Source organism: Manis pentadactyla, chromosome 9 (assembly GCF_030020395.1).
Source record: "Manis pentadactyla isolate mManPen7 chromosome 9, mManPen7.hap1, whole genome shotgun sequence".
NCBI lineage: Eukaryota > Metazoa > Chordata > Mammalia > Pholidota > Manidae > Manis > Manis pentadactyla.
In genome coordinates, this window is record NC_080027.1 from 91,403,120 (window position 1) to 91,425,576 (window position 22,457).

Here is a 22,457-nt window from a genome sequence, read left to right on the forward strand (position 1 = left end):
TTATTTTAAAAATTGAAGAAACTGCTAGAGGAACCTTTTTTTTTCCCCATGTAATGGTACAAAATGCAAATGCTGACTTGACATATACTCACATACAACTTTCTCTGCTCAACAGATTGGTGAATCCAAAGGAAATGCTGTAATCACTTTGTGGAACATACTGTATCAGTATTTCAGAAGTTTATTCCAACCCATTTTTCTCTTATACTCTAAAACATCTTCATTTTGTTGCTTAATGAGTTGGAGAAGGGCTTTTTAACAGGCCTCAAAGTTGAAGCCATGAAAGTAAACAATGTCTGAAATGTACAGGATTAAGCAACCAAGTGTCCCTAAGGCTTTGGGGAAACTTGCACTCTTACTTGCTTCTGATGGGAATATAAAATGGTGCAACTGCTTTGGAAAATGATTTTTTGAGAGAAGTTTTAGGTTCACAACAAAATTGCAAATGAGAAATAGAGATTTCCCATTTACCCCCTGTACATTTTCTTCGGTGATATTTGGCTTCTTTGGTTTCCTAAAAGGCTTAATGTACACTGACCATATGACCCAGCCATTCCACTCCTAGGTATTTAGTTGTAAGAAATGAAAGCATATGTTTATACAAAGACTTTTACCCAAATGTTCGTAACAGTTTTTTCTGATAGCCAAAAATGGAAACAAGCCAAGTAAATGTCTACCAGCAAGTGAGTGAATAAACAAATTGTGACATATCCTAGGAATAGGCTACTGTTCTCTGATAAAAGGGATTGGCTGCTGGTACATGCAACAACTGGATGAATCCTAGAATAATTATGCCGAGTGAAAGAAGTCTCACAAGAGAGTTCATATTAGAGATCTCATTTATATAAAATTTAAGATGTAAACGTAATGACAGAAGCCTAGTGATTGCGTGAGAAGTGGGGGTATAGAAATGGGAGGAATGCAAGAAGAGATAATGAAGTGGCACAAGGAAACTGAGGGGTGATTTATGTCTTTATACACTCATTATCTTGACTGTGGTGATAGTTTTATGGATATATATTTTATGGCATGAAAGCTATGTTCAAGTACCTTTGGTTCATCCTAAAATTTGAAAACAGAAGTAAGACAGGCCCAAAAGATAGGAATAAATTCGGTATTCATACTTCAAGGCAGGAAGCATGATTCAAAGTTTATACAGTAGCAAGTCTCATGTTTAATTCTATATTAGTATGCTCACTGGGTCACAGGGAAAATATGTTCTTCTGAATAGAATATTGAAATTGAACTTTGTCCTTAAGAGGTACCCTGGGATCCAAAGCAATTTTGTCAAAGAATGGTGAACAAATCCTCCTGCTTTATAGGAAGGGATAAGGTAGACTTCCTTATATATCTTTGAGTCTTGCAAGGTTCTGTTTTTAAAAAGATAGAAAGGTAGTTTACTTTAAAGAGAAACAGTTACTATTTCTAAGTACCCATTTTTAAATACAGAACTCAAAAGAATGAAAGGAATAAAGGGAACAGTGAGATGGATGAAATTTTTGTATAGGATAGTTATCAGTTTATATGATTTTTATAATTTATTCTAGATGTTCTTCTGCATTTTTTGAGGAAGAGAGATCAGCATTAAAACAGAAACGGCAGAAAATAAGGCTTTTACAACAAAGGAAAGTTGCAGATGTTTCACAGTTCAAAGATCTACCAGATGAAATTCCTTTGCCCCTGGTTATTGGAACCAAAGTTACAGGTAAGTGAAGATAAGCTTATTACTATTTTGACTTGTAATTTTTTCCAATATAATCTCTAGTAGAGAAATGACTTTTAAATTTAGAAAGCTTAAACTGTAGTTATATGGCAGTATACTATAGAGGTTATTGTTTCTTCAACTGTGAAGGCTGGCTTTTAAAAGTAATTGGAAAAAAGTGTACTTGCTCAAAGCCATGTGTATTACACCATAAACTAAAGCAAACTGCCAGGAAGGTGAAATTTAAATGCACTGGAATAAGAATAGCTATATATTGTTTACATTTTTGAAAATTGCAATTATTCTTTTTTTTTGCTTCCACCTCATTTATTTTCCTGAGTAACCAGTTTTATCTGGTTGGTTCGCAAACACCATTGTTTTTGTGACCTTTAGGTCTAGAAATGGTCCATTTTTAATGACTGAATGAAACTGAACTCTTCAGTAGTTAGTTTGCTCAAAATTTTGTTGAAAGCTGTAAATTCCATCAGTTTGTAGATGTGATTCCATGTATTCCTTGTGATCTATATGCAGGCAGAAATTTCTTGGATCTGACAAAGAAATTAACAAAAAAGAAAAATAAAGATGATTTTTAGGTTTAACTTAAAAACTTCTGCTCATTAAAAGCCAGCATTAGAAAATAAATAGGCAGCCATATACTGGGAAAAAATATTTCCAAAACACATATCTGGAAAAAGACTTAATCTAGAAAATATAAAGAACTCTAACAGTAATAAAAAGATAAATAATCTAATTTTAGAAATAGACAAAACACTTGAGTAGACACTTCCTAAGAAAAGATATATGAATGGCCAGTAAGGACATGAGAAAGTCTTCAACATCTTTAGGCATCAGGGAAATACAAATTAAAAGCATAATAAAACACCACTGCACACACCAAAATGGCTAAAATTAAAACAACTGGTATCCTCAAATGTTGTCAAGGATGTGGAGCCACCATAATTCCAGTTCACTGTTGGGGAAATTATAAAATGGTTTGGGGAAAAAAATGGCATTTGTTACATACTTAAACATATGCCTGCCCTGTGACCCAGCAGTTCTGCTCCACAGTGTTTACTTAAGAGAAGTATGTATCCACAGAGGATACATACAAGAATGCTCATAGCATCTTTGTTCATAATTTTATAGCTAAAACCTGGAATCAGCAATAAGACAATGGAGAAATGTAACATGATATTTTCTTTGATGGAATACAAATCAATAAAAAGGAACTAACTACTGACATAGATTAGACTATTTGCTGGGCAAAATAAGCTGAAAACTAAAGAATGCATATTGTATGGTTCCATTAATACGAAATTATAAAAAACAGGCCAAAATAATTTAACAGTGGAAAAATCTAATCAGAAAAGTGGTTGCTTCTGAAGAAGGAATTGACTGGGAAGGGAACTTTCTGAAATGGCAGGAATAGTCTCAAACTTAATAAAGATATATTTTAAATGGATATATTCATTTGCAAAAACTTTTAGAATAAGACACTTATATTTTCATTTCACTGTATGTAAATTTTATCTAGAAAGGAAAAATATCATAAACAAAATTCTATATTCCTTACTGTGAAAAAATTTTTAGTAAGCAAGGAATAACAGATTCTTCCTCAAAAAACAAAAGGAACTTAAAAAGTAAGTATGTTAGGGATTTTGCAGGAGGAATAAAGGTGTGTAAAAAGTGACGGGACTAGGGTATAGCCAAGATGGCAACGTGAGTAGAGCAGCAGAAATCTCATCCCAAAACCATATATATTTTCGAAAATACAACAAATACAACTATCCCTAAAAAAGACACCAGAAGATACAGGACAACAGCCAGGCTACATCTACACCTGCAAGAACCCAGCACCTCGCGAAGGAAATAAGATACCAGCCACGGCCCAGCGGGACCTGAGCGCCCCTCACCCCAGCTCCTGGAGGGAGGAGAGGAGTTGGAGTGGGAAGGGGGAGGGAGCCCAGGACTCCTAAACACCCAGCCCTAGACATCCGCACCGGAGTGCAGACACACAGTGCATGAGGTGCTGGATAATAGGAAAACGGGACAGTAAAACCTGTGAGTGGGTCCCACAGCCAGCGCCCCTGGGACAAAGAAAAGCAAGTGCTCTTTGAAAGTCTTAAAGGGACAGGGACCCAACAGCTGAATGGAAACGTCCCGGGACACATAGCCCAGCAGCTGGGAATCACGGGGAACTCCGGGCGCCCTAACCCCCTGGGCCGCAGCGCAACTCGGAGGCCCCTCACAGAGATAAACAGCCTCCCACCGGTTTCCCCTCCGATGCTGCTCCACCATAGTACAGCAGCAGCCTGAGGCTGGCCACGCCCGCAGCAGCAGGGCAGAAATTCTTTCACAGCAGCCAGGCAAGAATTAGAAACCCCGTCTGCACACAGCTGTCCAGCACAAGCCACTAGGGGTCGTCGTTCTCCCAGGAGAGGAAGGCCACAAACCAGCAAGAAGGAACATTCTCCCAGCCAACACATGCACCAGCTCCCCACAACTACCTCTATCACCATGAAAAGGCAGAAGAATTTGATACAGACCAGACTAACCCAGACATCCTCCCCTGAGAAGGGATCTGGGAGACAGACCTAACCAATCTCCCTGAAAAAGAATTCAAAATACAGAGATCATAACCATGCTGATGGAGCTGCAGAGAAATATGCAAGAGCTAAGGGATGAAGTCCGGAAGGAGATTACAGAAATGAAACAATCTCTGGAAGGATTTATAAGCAGAATGGGTAAGATACAAAAGGCCATTGATGGAATAGAAACCAGAGAACAGGAATACATAGAAGCTGATGCAGAGAGAAATAAAAGGATCTCCAGGAATGAAACAATATTAAGAGAGTGGTGTGACCAATCCAAAAGGAACAATATCCTCATTATACAGATACCAGAAGAAGAAGAGAGAGAAAAAAGGGATACAAAGTGTATTTGAAGAAATAATTGCTGAAAACTTCCCCAAACTGGGGGAGGAAATAATCATACAGACCACAGAAGTACACAGAACTCCCAACAGAAGGGACCCAAGGAGGACATCACCAAGACACATAATAATTAAAATGGAAAAGATCAAGGACAAGGACAGAGTTTTAAAGTCAGCTAGAGAGAGGAAAAAGATCACCTACAAAGGAAAACCCATCAGGCTATCATCAGACCTCTCAACAGAAACCTTACCGGCCAGAAGAGAATGGCATGATATATTCAATGCAATGAAACAGAAGGGCCTTGAACCAAGAATACTTTATCCAGCACGATTATCATTTAAATATGAAGGAGGGATTAAACAATTCCCAGAGAAGCAAAAGTTGAGGGAATTTGCCTCCCACAAACCACCTCTACAGGGTATTTTAGATGGGAGCACTCCTAAGGCTAAACAGATGTCACCAGAGAAAATAAAATCACAGCAAAGAAAGCAGAACAACCAAATACTAACTAAAGGCAAAAAATAAAATCAACTACCCACAAAAGCAGTTAAAGGAAACACAAAAGAACACAGAATAAAACACCTAACATATAAAGAATGGAGAAGGAGGAATAAGAAGGGAGAGAAATAAAGAATCACCAGACAGTGTCTATAATAGCTGAATAAGCGAGTTAAGTTAGACAGTAAGATACTAAAGAAGCTAACCTTGAACCTTTGTTAATCACGAATCTAAAGCCTGCAATGGCAATAAGTAGATATCTTTCAATAATCACCCTAAATGTAAATGGACTGAATGCACCAATGAAAAGACACAGAGTAATAGAATGGATAAAAAAGCAAGACCCATCTCTATACTGCTTACAAAAGACCCATCTCAAACCCAAAGACATGCACAGACTAAAAGTCAAGGGATGGAAAAAGATATTCCATGCAAACAAGAAGTAGAAAAAAGCAGGTGTTGCAGTACTAGTGTCAGACAAAATAGAATTCAAAACAAAGAAAGTAACAAGAGATAAAGAAGGACATTACATAATGATAAAGGGCTCAGTCCAACAAGAGGATATAACCATTATAAATACATATGCACCAAACACAGGAGCTCCACCATATGTGAAACAAATACTAACAGAACTAAAGGAGGAAATAAAATGCAATACACTCATTTTAGGAGACTTCAACACACCACTCACTCCAAAGGATAGATCCACCAGACAGAAAATAAGTAAGGACACAGAGGCACTGAACAACATGCTAGAACAGATGGACCTAATAGACATCTATAGAACTCTACATCCAAAAGCAACAGGATACACATTCTTCTCAAGTGCACATGGAACATTCTCCAGAAGAGACCACATAATAGGCCACAAAAAGAGCCTCAGTAAATTCAAAAAGATTCAAATTCTACCAACCAACTTTTCAGACCACAAAGGAATAAAACTAGAACTAAACTGTACAAAGAAAGCAAAAAGGCCACAAACACATGGAGACTTAACAACATGCTCCTAAATAACCAATGGATCAACGAACAAATTAAAATGCAGATCCAACAATATATGGAAACAAATGACAACAACAACACAAAGCCCCAACTTCTGTGGGATGCAGCAAAAGCAATCTTAAGAGGAAAGTATATAGCAATCCAGGCATACTTAAGGAAGGAAGAACAATCCCAAATAAATAGTCTAACATCACAATTATCGAAATTGGAAAACGAACAAATGAGGCCTAAAGTCAGCAGAAGGAGGGACATAATAAAGATCAGAGGAGAAATAAACAAAATTGAGAAGAATGAAACAATAGAAAAAAATCAATGAAACCAAGAGCTGGTTCTTTGAGAAAATAAACAAAATAGATAAGCCTCTAGCCAGACTTATTAAGAGAAAAAGAGAATCAACACACATCAACAGAATCAGAAGTGAGAAAGGAAAAATCACGACGGACCCCAAAGAAATACAAAGAATTATTAGAGAATACTATGAAAACCTGTATTCTAACAAACTGGAAAACCTAGAAGAAATGGACAACTTCTTGGAAAAAAACAACCTTCCAAGACTGACCAAGGAAGACACACAAAATCTAAACAAACTAATTACCAGCAAAGAAATTGAAGCAGTAATCAAAAACTACCCAGGGGCAAAACCTCCAGGCCAGATGGATTTACCTCAGAATTTTATCAGACATACAGAGAAGACATAATACCCATTCTCCTTAAAGTTTTCCAAAAAACAGAAGAGGAGGAATACTCCCAAACTCATTCTATGAAGCCAACATCACCCTAATACCAAAACCAGGCAAAGACCCCACCAAAAAAGAAAACTACAGACCAATATCCCTGATGAATGTAGATGCAAAAATACTTAATAAAATATTAGCAAACCAAATTCAAAAGTATATCAAAAGGATCCTACACCATGACCAAGTGGGATTCATCCCAGGGATGCAAGGATGGTACAACATTCGAAAATCCATCAACATCATCCACCACATCAACAAAAAGAAGGACAAAAACCACATGATCATCTCCATAGATGCTGATAAACCATTCAACAAAATTCAACATCCATTCATGATAAAAACTCTCAGCAAAATGGGAAAAGAGGGCAAGTACCTCAACATAATAAAGGCCATATATCATAAAACCACAGCCAACATTATACTGAACAGCGAGAAGCTGAAAGCTTTTCCTCTGAGATCGGGAACTAGACAGGGATGCCCAGTCTCCCCACTGTTATTTAACATAGTACTGGAGGTCCTAGCCACGGCAATCAGACAAAACAAAGAAATACAAGGAATCCACATTGGTAAAGAAGAAGTTAAACTGTCACTATTTACAGATGACATGATATTGTACATAAAAAACCCTAAAGACTCCACCCCAAAACTACTAGAATTGATAACGGAATACAGCAAAGTTGCAGGACACAAAATTAACACACACAAATCTGTAGCTTTCCTATACACTAACAATGAAACAACAGAAAGAGAAATCAGGAAAACAATTCCATTCACAACTGCATCAAAAAGAATAAAATACCTAGGAAAAAACCTAACCAAAGAAGTGAAAGACCTATACTCTGAAAACTTCAAGTCACTCTTAAGAGAAATTAAAGAGGACACTAGCAAATGGAAACTCATCCCATGCTCATGGCTAGGAAGAATTAATATCGTCAAAATGGCCATCCTGCCGAAAGCAATATACAGATTTGATGCAATCCCTATGAAACTACCAGCAACATTCTTCAATGAACTGGAACAAATAATACAAAAATTCAAATGGAAACACCAAAGACCCCGAATAGCCAAAGCAATCCTGAGAAAGAAGAATAAAGTAGGGGGGATCTCACTCCCCAACTTCAAGCTCTACTATAAAGCCATAGTAATCAAGACAATTTGGTACTGGCACAAGAACAGAACCACAGACCAGTGGAACAGACTAGAGACTCCAGGCATTAACCCAAACATATATAGTCAATTAATATTTGATAAAGGAGCCATGGACATACAATGGCGAAATGACAGTCTCTTCAACAGATGGTGCTGGCAAAACTGGACAGCTACATGTAAGAGAATGAAACTGGACCATTGTCTAACCCCATATACAAAAGTAAATTCAAAATGAATCAAAGACCTGAATGTACCTCATGAAACCATTAAACTCTTGGAAAAAAACATAGGCAAAAACCTCTTAGACATAAACATGAGTGACCTCTTCTTGAACATATCTCCCTGGGCAAGGAAAACAACAGAAAAATGAACAAGTGGGACTATATTAAGCTGAAAAGCTTCGGTACAACAAAAGACACCATCAATAGAACAAAAAGGAACCCTACAGTATGGGAGAATATATTTGTAAATGACAGATCCGATAAACGCTTGATGTCCAAAATATATAAAGAGCTCACACACCTCAACAAACAAAAAACAAATAATCCAATTAAAAAATGGGCAGAGGAACTGAACAGACAGTTCTCCAAAAAAGAAATACAGACGGCCAACAGACACATGAAAACATGCTCCACATCGCTAATTATCAGAGAAATGCAAATTAAAACTACAATGAGGTATCACCTCACACCAGTAAGGTTGGCTGCCATCCAAAAGACAAACAACAACAAATGTTGGCGAGGCTGTGGAGAAAGGGGAACCCTCCTACACTGCTGGTGGGAATGTAAATTAGTTCAACCATTGTGGAAAGCAGTATGGAGGTTCCTCAAAATGCTCAAAACAGACTTACCATTTGACCCAGGAATTCCACTCCTAGGAACTTACCCTAAGAACACAGCAATCAAGTTTGAAAAAGACAGATGCACCCCTATGTTTATCGCAGCACTATTCACAATAGCCAAGAATTGGAAGCAACCTAAATGTCCATCGGTAGATGAATGGATAAAGAAGATGTGGTACACATACACAATGGAATACTACTCAGCCATAAGAAGAGGGCAAATCCTATCTTTTGCAGCAACATGGATGGAGCTGGAGGCTCCATCTTATGGCTGAGTAGTATTCCATTGTGTATTATGCTCAGGGAAATAAGCCAAGCGGAGAAAGAGAAATACCAAATGATTTCACTCATCTGTGGAGTATAAGAACAAAGGAAAAACTTAAGGAACAAAACAGCAGCGGAATCACAGAACCTAAGAAAGGACTAACAGGTACCAAAGGGAAAGGGACTGGGGAGGATGGGTGGGTAGGGAGGGATAATGGTGGGGGAAGAAGAAGGAGGTATTAAGATTAACATGCATGGGGGTGTGGGAGAAAGGGGAGGGCTGTACAACACAGAGAAGGCAAGTATTGATTCTACAACATTTTGCTATGCTGATGGACAGTAACTGTAAAGGGGTTTATAGGGGGGACCTGGTATAGGGTAGAGCCTAGTAAACATAATATTCTTCATGTAAGTGTAGATTAATGATAACAAAAAAAAAAAAAAAAAGAAAGAAAGAAAAGGGGGATTACTCCCTGATAGGATAAAACTAACTGTAAATCAACAATAAATGCATGCTTTAAATATCCTTAATTTTGATCACTTAAAGGGTTTCAGATGATCGGCTATGGAGGTACATTTTTCTGATAATATTCCTTTCTCTTAAAAAAAAAAAAAAAGCAGTTCCTGGGTGGTGACCTCCAATGAGTTCTACACAGTGGTATAAAGGGCATATCAAAGTGTGGGTAAAGGGTCTGTTTGTGTTTATACAGAGGATCAAAGCCTAATTTGGCTACCCCGAAAATGAACTAAGATACGATATGAAGAAGAACTTCCAACATCAGCACTCTCTGGAAGACTCATACCAGAAGATGATCATCAAAAAACCTCAACAAAGATCCAGGCGCTGCTACAGTTGTTGCTGCATTCATCCCACCGGTTCCTGGACTTGCCATGGGAATGAAGAAGGAGATATCTAAGCTGGCCTGTGCATACAGTAAAACAACAAATTTGACTGGACCTATACTGTCGGAACTCAACCAAGAATTAGGAGAAGTGCAAGTTGTAGCACTCCAAAATCTTATGACTACAGACTATCTACTGTCAAAAGAACATATGGAATGTGAACAGTCCCCAGGAATGGGTTGTTTTAATTTGTCTGATTTCTCTCAGACTGTTCAAGTTCAGTTGGACAATATCCACCATATAATAGATAAGTTTTCACAAATGCCTAGGGTGCCTAACTGGTTTTCTTGGTTTCACTGTAGATTGCTGGTAATTATAGGTCTGCTTTGGTTATGTAACTGTATTCCTATTATGTTAATGTGTGTACGCAATTTAATTAGTAGTTTAAAACCTATACATGCTTAAGTTACTCTACAAGAAGATATGTCAAAGAAATTATCAATCTTCCCATGTTTTCTTCCATCTGCTACTCCTATAGCTTTTCTTCTTCCTTCCTAATTACAACCCTTAAATAGAATTCGTGCCTCATATAGAATTTACTGAGTATCATAATTCTTCCAAGTGGTAAAGATACCTCAAGACAAATACTGGGCATAGAAGCCAGAGGGCATAAATCTGCAAAGAAGTAAAAAGCTAACCTTTTCAAACAATATTGCCTCTCTCTCACTTACCAACTTTACATTTCCCTGTATGGCCCCGGAAGATGACTGGTTAGCCAGAGACGGGTAAGATTCCTCAAGGGAGGAACAACCTAAGACAGGCACCGTCGCAGGGGGGCCATCAGGTGAGAAACTGGGGATCAACAGAGGTGAGGCTTAGAACCTCACCCCCCCTGTTTTCAGAGAAATCTTCTGCATCCGTGGATGTTTTATTGCCCTTGCCCAGCTTGGATTAACACATAGTCTACAGGCACACACCTGATCATCTACATTTGCTCTCTTACAGCACTAAACTATGTTTTCTACCTTTATCTTGCATCTACCTACCACTTCAGCATTTTATTAAAAATAATAATAATAATAATAATAAGGGAGAAATGTGGGATTCACATATAAATCAAGTATAAAAATCAAACAAATACTCATATTTGACCTGATTGTTTATAGTTCATAATGCGTGATCAAAACCGAAAGTTTCTGTGATGACTGCCCTTGTACTGTTCATCACGTAAGAACTTATTCACTATGTAAGAATTTGTTCACCATGTAAGAACTTGTTCGTTATGCTTCAGAAGATTGGAGACTGACGAGAATTAGGCTTGGGGTGGATTAATGATTGTGCATTGAGCATTGAGTCCCCTATACAGAATTTTATTGTTGTTAACAACCATTTGATCAATAAATATGAGAGATACCCTCTCAAAAAAAAAATCGGAAAGTTTACATTAAAATTTAAGACTTAGGAAAAAAAAAAAAAAGACAAAACCACATGATCATCTCCATAGATGCTGATAAAGCATTCAACAAAAGTCAACATCCATTCATGACAAAAACTCTCAGGAAAATGGGTAAAGAGGGCAAGTACCTCAACATAATAAAGTCCATATATGATAAACCCACAGCCAACATCATACTGAACAGCGAGAAGCTGAAAGCTTTTCCTCTGAGATAGGGAACAAGACAGAGATGCCCACTCTCCCCACTGTTATTCAACATAGTACTGGAGGTCCTAGCCACGGCAATTAGGCGAAACAGAGAAATACAAAGAATCCAGATTTGTAAAGAAGAAATTAAACTGTCACTATTTGCAGATGACATGATATTGTACATAAAAAACCCTAAAGACTCCACTCCAAAACTACTAGAACTGATATCGGAATACAGCAAAGTTGCAGGACACAAAATTAACACACAGAAATCTTTGGCTCTCCTATACACTAACAATGAACTAATAGAGAAATCAGGAAAACAATTCCATTCACAATTGCATCAAAAAGAATAAAATACCTAGGAATAAACCTAACCAAGGAAGTGAAAGACCTATACCCTGAGAAATATAAGACACTCGTAAGATAAATTAAAGAGGACACTAGCAAATGGAAACTCATCCCATTCTCTTGGCTAGGAAGAATTAATAACGTCAAAATGGCCATCCTGCCCAAAGCAATATACAGATTTGATGCAATCCCTATCAAATTACCAACAACATTCTTCAACAAACTGGAACAAATAGTTCAAAAATTCCTATGGAAACACCAAAGACCCCGAATAGCCAAAGCAATCCTGAGAAGGAAGAATAAAGTCGGGGGAGATCTCACTCCCCAACTTCAAGCTCTACTACAAAGCCATAGTAATCAAGACAATTTGGTACTGGCACAAGAAGAGAGCCATAGACCAGTGGAACAGAATTGAGACTCTAAACATTAATCCAAACATATATGGTCAATTAAAAGATGATAAAGGAGCCATGGACTACAATGGGGAAATGACAGTCTGTTCAACAGATGGTACTGACAAAACGACCACTACATGTAAGAAAATGAAACTGAATCACTGTCTAACCCCATACAGAAAAGTAAATTCAAAATGGATCAAAGACCTGAATGTAAGTCGTGAAACCATGAAACTCCTAGAAAAATCATAGCCAAAAATCTCTTGGGCATAAACATGAGTGACTTCTTCATGAACATAACTCCCCAGGCAAGGGAAACAAAAGCAAAAATGAACAAGTGGGACTATATCAAGCTGAAAAGCTTCTGTACAGCAAAGGATACCATCAATAGAACAAAAAGGTACCCTACAGTATGGGAGAATATATTTATAAACGACAGATCCAATAAAGGGTTGACACCCAAAATATATAAAGACCTTGTGCACCTCAACAAACAAAAAGCAAATAATCCAATTAAGAAATGGGCATAGGAGCTGAACAGACAGTTCTCCAAAGAAGAAATTGAGATAGCCAACAGACACATGGAAAGATGCTCCACATCGCTAGTCATCAGAGAAATGCAAATTAAAACCACAATGAGATATCACCTCACACCAGTAAGGATCACCACCATCCAAAAGACAAACAACAAGAAATGCTGGCGAGGTTGTAGAGAAAGGGGAACCCTCCTACACTCCTGGTAGGAATGTAAGTTAGCTCAAAGATAGGGGGCATTACGATTAGCATGTATAATGTGGGGGGGGGCATGGGGAGGGCTGTGCAACACAGTGAAGACAAGTAGTGATTCTACAGCATCTTTCTACGCTGATGGACAGTGACTGTAATGGGGGGTGTGGAGGGGACTTGGTGAAGCAGGGTCCCTAGTAAACATAATGTTCTTCATGTAATTGTAGATTAATGGTAACAAAATAAGAAAAAACATTAAATGAAGAGACACTGAAAAAAAAAGTGACTGGACTTTGTAAATGATTCTTAGGCACACAGTAAAGTGCATGAGTTCTGTCAAACACCAAGGTACTCAAAATAATGGAAAATTTGAATAGTGGAGAAGTTCTGGGGAAATGTCTAGACATGGTACTTTAGCCACATTGTACATGAATAGTTCTAGAACTAGAGCTCTGTGTAGTCAGAGAAGTCGGTATAAAAAGAGATTTTAAAATTCTTGGTTTGTTAAGAAGTTGTAAGAATTTGAACTGTCCTTAAAAGTAATACAGGTTATCTAAGTCAAAGGGGTAGAGGGAAAAGAAATTGTCAAAGAGACGTGAAAGCTGTGGTTTACAGATATAAATGTAGAAGAACGATTTGACAGTGCTGGTTACCCAAACTCTGAATCCTATCCCGTAGCCAAGGCTCTCACCAGTAATCTTTAATGCTGTCCCTTGATGTTTGTAATGAAATTACTTTCCAGACTTGGATTTTTTTTGGATGCCATTAGGTATGTTTGTTCACCAGATTCCCAGCAAATCCTCTGTTATGCTTGAAAAAGTGTATCTTTTACTTGCATGGTGCATTTGACCTTACACACATTCAAAGAAGTAGAGTAACCATATAATTTACACCCAGTTGGGCATATTTTGAGAGTAAAAGAGGAGGGAGGGGCTGTTAATAAATGAACTAGGATAATGGACATAAATGGACATTGTCCTGAGCTAATCAGGAAACAAGGATTTATGGTCACCCTACTTAAAGGATGTTTTATTTTTCTTATAAAATAATCTTAAAGCCTTAAAATGTTTTTCCTGACTTTCCTGAACTTGGCATTCTGACCTAGAGTCTGTTTTTTTTCCCCCTGAGTAATCATATATACTAATGTAGGTTGCCACTTTTGTTTTTGCTTTTGTAGCTTTGCATTGTGAACATAACTTACCCAATACAGAAATGGCTGTTAAGGAGAAGTATACATTAGAGACAAAGAAGTTTAAACCAAAATATTTTTTAAAGTCTTTGAACCAGTTAAGTAAAACTGAGTAGAATTTAGTCATCACTTGAACAGATTAGATATCCCTGTAGTAACAGGGTCGCCTGACTTATACTTCAAATATAGATCTGTGGAAGAGAGGCATAAATGCCATCCATAGATAATCTATTAAAAATGTGGAAATTGATTTACAAAACTGATATAGAAAAAAAGAGAATATATTCATAAATGACATATCCGATAAGGGGTTGACCTCCAAATTATATAAAGAGCTCACGCACCTCAACAAACAAAAAGAAAATAATCCAGTTAAAAAATGGGCAGAGGAGATGAACAGACACTTCTCCAAAGAAGAAATTCAGAGCCAACAGACACACGAAAAGGTGCTCCACATCGCTAATCATCAGAGAAATGCAAATTAAAACCACAGTGAGATATCAACTCACACCAGTTAGGATGGCCACCATCCCAAAGACAAACAACAACAAATGTTGGCGAGGATGTGGAGAAAGGGGAACCCTCCTACACTGCTGGTGGGAATAGTTCAGCCATTGTGGAAAGCCGTATGGAGGTTCATCAAAAACTCAAAATAGAGATACCATTTGACCCAGGAATTCCACTCCTAGGAATTTACCTTAAGAATGGTACTTGTCTTTCTCTGCCTGGCTTATTTCACTGAGCATAATATTCTCTAGCTCCATCCATGTTGTTGCAAATGGTAGGATCTGTTTTTTCTTATGGCTGAGTAATATTCCATTGTGTATATGTACCACATCTTCTTTATCCATTCATCTACTGATGGACATTTAGGTTGCTTCCATTTCTTGCCTATTGTAAATAGTGCAGCATCTTACTATGCTGATGGACAGTGACTGTGAAGGCGTATGTGGGGGGGACTTGGTGAAGGGGGGAGCCTAGTAAACATAATATTCTTCATGTAATTGTAGATTAATGATACCAAAATTAAAAAATTTAAAAAAAAAGAATGCAGGAGCCCAGTTTGAAAAAGACATATGCACCCCTATGTTTATTGCAGCACTATTTACAATAGCCAAAATGAAAAATGAATAAAAATAAAACCCACAGATGTGTAGAAAGTGACTATCCCTTAAAGTGTTTTTTTTTTTTTTTGTATCATTAATATACAAACACATGAGCAACATTGTGGTTATTGTTACCATGGCTTACCTTTTTCCATCCTTTTACTTTCAACCTGATTGTGTCTTTGACACTAAAGTTTGTTGAGGTGCATGAGCTCTTTATATAATGTGGCAAACACTGATGTTTCGGCTCAGTTTTTTTGTTTTTTTGCATGGCAGGATTTTTTTTTTGGTATCATTAATGTACAATTACATGAGCAACATTCTGGTTACTAGATTTGCCCCATTATCAAGTCCCCACCACATACCCCATTACAGTCACTGTCCATCAGCATAGTAAGATGCTATAGAGTCATTACCTGTCTTCTCTGTGCTATACTGCCTTCCCCATGCCCCACCCTACATTATGTGTGCTAATCATAATGTTCCTTATTCCCCTTCTCCTTCCCTTCCCACCCAATCCCCCAGTCTCATTCTCTTTGGCAACTGTTAGTCCATTGGGTTCTGTGATTCTGCTGCTGTTTTGTTCCTTCAGTTTTTTCTTTGTTCTTATCCTCCACAGATGAGTGAAATCATTTGGTACTTGTCTTTCTCTGCCTAGCTTATTTCACTGAGCATGATGCCCTCTAGCTCCATCCATGTTGTTGCAAATGGTAGTATTTGTTTTCTTCTTATGGCTGAATAATATTCCATTGTGTATATGTACCACATCTTTTTTATCCATTTATCTATTGATGGATACTTAGGTTGCTTCCATTTCTTGCCTATTATAAATAGTGCTGCAATAAACATAGGGGTGCATATGTCTTTTTGAATCTGATAACTTGTTTTCTTTGGGTAAATTCCAAGGAGTGGGATTCCCGGATCAAATGGTATTTCTATATTTAGTTTTTTGAGGAACCTCCATACTGCTTTCCACAATGATTGACCTAGTTTACATTTCCACCAGCAGTGTAGGAGGGTTCCCCTTTCTGCACATCCTAACCAGCATTTGTTGTTCCTAGTCTTTTCTATGTTGGCCATCCTAACTGGAGTGAGGTGATACCTCATTATGGTTTTAATTTGCATTTCTCTGATAATTAGCAATGTGGAGCATCTTTTCATGTTCCTGTTGGCCATCTAAATTTCTTATTTGGGAGAAGAATCTGTTCATATCCTCTGCCCATTTTTTAATAGGGTTATTGGCTTTTTGGATGTTGAGGCACATGGGTTCTTTATATATTTTGGTTGTTAACCCTTTGTCAGATATGTCATTTATGAATATATTCTCCCATACTGCACGATGCCTTTTTGTTCTGCTGATGGTGTCCTTTGCTGTACAGAATATTTTTAGCATGATGTAGTCCCATTTGTTCATTTTTGCTTTTTTGTTTCCCTTGCCCAAGGAGATGGGTTCAAGAAAAAGTTTCTCATGTGTATATTCAAGAGATTTTTGCCTATGTTTTCTTCTAAGAGTTTTATGGTTTCATGACTTACATTCAGGTCTTTGATCCTTTTCAAGTTTACTTTTGTGTATGGGGTTCAACGATAATCCAATTTCATTCTCTTGCATGCAGTTGTCCAGTTTTGCCAACACCAGTTGTTGAAGAGGCTGTCATTTCCCCATTGCATATCCATGGCTCCTTTATTGTATATTAATTGACCATATATGTTTGGGTTTATATCTGGGCTCTGTAGTCTGTTCCGGCAGTCTATGGATCTGTTCTTGTGTCAGCACAAAATTATCTTGATTACTGTGGCTTTGTAGTAGAGCCTGAAGTTGGGGAACATAATCCCTACCCCCCACCCTCCAGCCCCACTTTATTCTTCCTTCTCAAGGTTGCTTTAGCTATTCATGGCCTTTTGTGGTTCCATATGAATTTTAGAATGATTTGCTCTAGTTCATTAGAGAATGCTGTTGGTAATTTGATAGGGATTGCACTGAACCCGTAGATTGCCTTAGGCAGGATGGCCATTTTGACAATACCAATTTTTCCTATCCATGAGCATGGGATGTGTTTCCATTTATTGGTATCTTCTTTAATTTCTCTCATGAGTGTCTTGTAGTTTTCATACTATAGGTCTTTCACCTCCCTGGCTATGTCTACTCCTAGATATTTTATTCTTTTTGATGCAATTGTGAATGGAATTGTTTTCCTGACTTCTCCCTCTGCCAGCTCATCGTTAGTCTATAGGAATGCAACAAATTTCTGTGTGTTAATTTTGTGTCCTTCAACTTTGCTGAATTCAGGTATTAGATCTAGTAGTTTTGGAGTGGATTCTTTAGGGTTTTTTATGTACTGTATCATGTCATCTGCAAACAGGGACAGTTTAACTTCTTCTTTGCCAATCTGGATGCTTTGTATCCCTTTGTGTTGTCTGATTGCCATGCCTACGACCTCCAGAACTATGTTGAATAAAAGTGGAGAGAGTGGGCATCCTTGTCTTGTTCCTGATCTTACTCTGCTCAGTTTTTAAATTCCTATATTTGTTTTTAAGTTTGGCTTCCTAAGGGTCACCCCTGTCTGTGTAACTAAGTGGTCAGTGACTTGGGCAGAATTTGTGCTTGAACTTCTTATTCCAGATGGGCCTCCACTTGGTCTGTGTGTGAGTTGGGAAATACATACGAAGTTGCTGTCAGTTTTGCAGTGATCGTTAGATTTTACTTTTTACCAGATTCTTTTAGTCTTCACCACCCATTCACATAGGTTTCCAGTTAACCAGGGACTTACGGAGTGCTTATTTTAGCCCTTTTGTGGCTCCCTAGTTTCCACAGTCTTTCTCTTAAACTTCAGTCTATTCCACCATTCACCTCAGTCATGGTTACACCTTGGGCTTACAAAGCTATGGCTTTTCTTATTCTCTCCTGATTGAGTTCACCACTTTTAACTGGCAGAGTTGCAAGCTTTATCCACTGGTCTACATCAGGTTTGCCCCCTCTGGCAGTAACACAGCTGTTTTTCAGGACCTGCCATACACTTGTAAAACCATTCTCACCAAACAAGTTGGTGGTGATCATGGAAGTGTGAATAGCCTCATGCAAAAAGACCACTGACTTCCCTTGTCCTTAATTGAAGCTCTGTCGGTTTTTAAGCAGTAATTGTGTCAAAGAACCGAGAATATTTTAGTCTCCTGCAACTGAGGGTTTTTTTTTTTTTCATATCTTTAATGTACAATTACATGTGCAACATTATGGTTAGTAGACTTCACCCTTTATCAAGTCCCCACCACATACCCCATTATAGTCACTGTCCATCAGCACAGAAAGATGCTATAGAATGACTACTTGTCTTCTCTGTGTTGCAGTGCCCTCCCCGTGCCCCCTCCCCCTACACCATGTGTGCTAATCATAATGCCCCCTTTTCCCCTTTATTCCTGCCTTCCCACCTATCCTCCCCAGTCCCTCTCCCTTTGGTAACTGTGAGTCCTTTCTTGGGTTCTGTGAGTCTGCTGCTGTTTAGTTCCTTCAGTTTTTTCTTTGTTCTTATACTCCACAGATGAGTGAAATCATTTGGTACTTGTCTTTCTCTGCCTGGCTTATTCCACTGAGCATAATACCCATCTAGCTCCATCCATGTTGTTGCAAATGGTAGGATTTGTTTTCTTCTTATGGCTGAATAATATTCCATTGTGTATATGCACTACATCTTCTTTATCCATTCATCTACTGATGGACACTTAGGTTGCTTCCATTTCTTGGCTATTGTAAATAGTGCTGCGATAAACATAGGGGTGCATCTGTCTTTTTCAAACTGGGCTGCTGGATTCTTAGGGTAAATTCCTAGAAGTGGAATTCCTGGGTCAGATGGTATGTCTATTTTGAGCTTTTTGAGGAACCTCCATACTGCTTTCCACAATGGTTGAACTAGTTTACATTCCCACCAGCAGTGTAGGAGGGTTCCCCTTTCTCCACATCCTCGCCAACATTTGTTGTTTGTCTTTTGAATGGTGGCCATCCTAACCGGTGTGAGGTGGTATCTCATTGTGGTTTTAATTTGCATTTCTCTGATGATTAGCGATGTGGTGCATCTTTTCATTTGCCTGTTGGCCATCTGAATTTCTTCTTTGGAGAACTGTCTGTTTAGTTCCTCTGCCCATTTTTTAACTGGATTATTTTCTTTTTGTTTGTTGAGGTGCATGAGCTCTTTATATATTTTGGATGTCAACCCTTTATTGGATATGTCATTAATGAATATATTTTCCCATACTGTAGGATGCCTCTTTGTTCTATTGATGGTGTCCTTTGCTGTACAGAAGCTTTTCGGCTTGATATAGTCCCACTTGTTCATTTTTGCTTTTGTTTCCCTTGCCCGGGGAGATATTTCATGAAGATGTTGCTCATGTTTATGTCCAAGAGAGTTTTGCCTATGTTTTCTTCTAAGAGTTTTATGGTTTCATAACTTAACATTCAGGTCTTTGATCCATTTCGAGTTTACTTTTGTGTATGGGGTTAGACAATGATCAGTTTCATTCTTTTACATGTAGCTGTCCAGTTTTGCCAACAGCAACTGTTGAAGAGGCTGTCATTTCTCCATTATATATCCATGGCTCCTTTATCATATATTAATTGACCATGTATGTTTGGGTTAATATCTGTACTCTCTATTCTGTTTCAGTGCTCTATGTCTCTGTTCTTGTGCCAGTACCAAATTGTCTTGATTACTGTGACTTTGTAGTAAAGGAGCTTGAAGTTGGGAAGCGAAATACCCCCTGCTTTATTCTTCCTTTTCAGGATTGCTTTGGCCATTCGGGGTCTTTTGTGGTTCCATATGAATTTTAGAACTATTTGTTCCAGTTTGTTGAAGAATGCTGTTAGTATTTTGATACGGATTGCCTTGAATTTGTAGATTGCTTTAGGCAGGATGGCCATTTTGACCATATTACTTCTTCCTACCCAAGAGCATGGGATGAATTTCCATTTGTTAGTGTCATACTTGATTTCTTTTAAGAGTGTCTTGTAGTTTTCAGGGTATAGGTCTTTCACTTCCTTGGTTAGGTTTATTCCTAGGTATTTTATTCTTTCTGATGCAATTGTGAATGTAATTGTTTTCCTGATTTCTTTTTCTGCTAGTTCATCGTTACTCTATAGGAATGCAACAGATTTCTGTGTATTAATTTTGTATCCTACAACTTTGCTGAATTCAGATATTGTAGTAGTTTTGGAGTGGATCTTTTAGGGTTTTTTATGTACAATATTATGTCATCTGCAAATAGTGACAGTTTAACAACTTCTTTACCTATCTGGATGCCTTGTATTTTTTTGTTTTCTCTGATTGCCATGGCTAGGACCTCCAGTACTAAATTGAATAAAAGTGGGGAGAGTGGGCATCCCTGTCTTGTTCCCAATCTTAAGTGAAAAGCTTTCAACTTCTTGCTCTTAAGTATGATGTTGACTGTGGATTTGTCATATATGGCCTTTCTTATGTTGAGGTACTTGTCCTCTATACCCATTTTGTTGAGAGTTTTTATCATGAATGGATGTTGAATTTTGTCGAATGCTTTTACAGCATCTATGGAAATGATGATGTGGTTTTTGTCCTTTTTGTTGATGTGGGTGTTGAAAGATATTCGAATGTGGTACCATCCTTGCATCCCTGAGATGAGTGCCACTTGATCATGGTGTATGATCCTCTTGATGTATTTTTGAGTTCAGTTTGCTAGCATTTTGTTGTGTATTTTTGTATCTATGTTCATTACGGATATTGGTTGGTGATTCTCTCTTTTGGTGGGATCTTTACCTGGTTTTGATATTAGAGTAATGCTGGCTTCACAGAATGAGTTTGGAAGTATTCCTTCCTCTTCTATTTTTTGAAAATCTTTAAGGAGAATGGGTATTATGTCTTCTCTAAATGTCTGATAAAATTCAGCAGTGTATGTGTCTATCCTGGGGGTTTTGTTCTTTGGTAAGTTTTTGATTAGCAATTCAATTTCATTGCTGGTAATTGATCTGTTTACATTTTCTGTTTCTTCTTTGGTCAGTCTTGGAAGGTTGTATTTTTCTAGAAAGTTGTCCATTTCTTCTAAGTTATCCAGCTTGATAGCATATAGATTTTGATAGTATTCTCTAGTACTTCTTTGTATTTCTGCGGTGTCCATCGTGATTTTTCCTTTCTCATTTCTGATTCTATTTATGTGTTTAGATTCCCTTTTTCTCTTAACAAGTCTGGCTAGGGGTTTATCTATTTTGTTTATTTTCTCAAAGAACCAGCTCTTGGTTTCACTAATTTTTTCTATTGTTTTATTCTTCTCAATTTTATTTATTTCTTCTCTTATCTTTATTATGTCCCTCCTTCTGCTGACTTTGGTCGCATTTGTTCTTCTTTTTCCAGTTTCAATAATTGTGACTTTAGACTATTCATTTGGGATTGTTCTTCCTTCTTTAAATAGGCCCAGATTGCTATATACTTCCCTCTTAGAACTGCATTATCTGTGTCCCACAGAAGTTGGGGCTTTATGCTGTTGTTGTCATTTCTCTCCATATATTGCCTGATCTCTGTTTTAATTTGGTCATTGATTCATTGATTATTTAGGAGCATGTTGTTAAGCCTCCATATATTTGTGAGGTTTTTTGTTTTCTTTGTACAATTTATTTCTAGTTTTATACCTTTGTGATCTGAGAAATTGGTTGGTAGAATTTCAATCTTCTTGAATTTACTGAGGCTCTTTTTGTGTCCTAGTATGTGATGTATTCTGGAAAATGTTCCGTGTGCACTTGAGAAGAATGTGTATCCTGCCACTTTTGGGTGTAGAGTTCCGTAGATGTGTATTAGGTCCATCTGTTCTAGTGTGTTGTTCAGTGCCTCTGTGTCCTTACTTATTTTCTGTCTGGTGGATCTATCCTTTGGAGTGAGTGGTGTGTTGAAGTCTCCTAAAATGAATGCATTGCATTCTGTTTCCTCCTTTAATTCTGTTAGTATTTGTTTCACATATGTCGGTGCTCCTGTGTTGGGTGCATAGATATTTATAATGGTTATATCCTCTTGTTGGACTGAGCCCTTTATCATTATGTAATGTCCTTTTTTATATTGTTACTTTCTTTG

At 37.7% G+C, this 22,457-nt stretch overlaps 1 protein-coding gene across 6 annotated transcripts in view; it reads left to right on the forward strand.

Annotated features, from left to right (window-relative positions):
• Window positions 1-22,457, forward strand: part of LIN9 (lin-9 DREAM MuvB core complex component) — a 74,346-nt gene that overhangs the window by 23,857 nt on the left and 28,032 nt on the right. For all 6 annotated transcript variants that reach the window (XM_036903768.2, XM_036903861.2, XM_036903986.2 and 3 more), the window contains one exon: window positions 1,548-1,705. In XM_036903768.2, coding sequence (XP_036759663.1) covers window positions 1,548-1,705 — 158 coding nt within the window. The remainder of the gene's footprint in view (window positions 1-1,547; window positions 1,706-22,457) is intronic.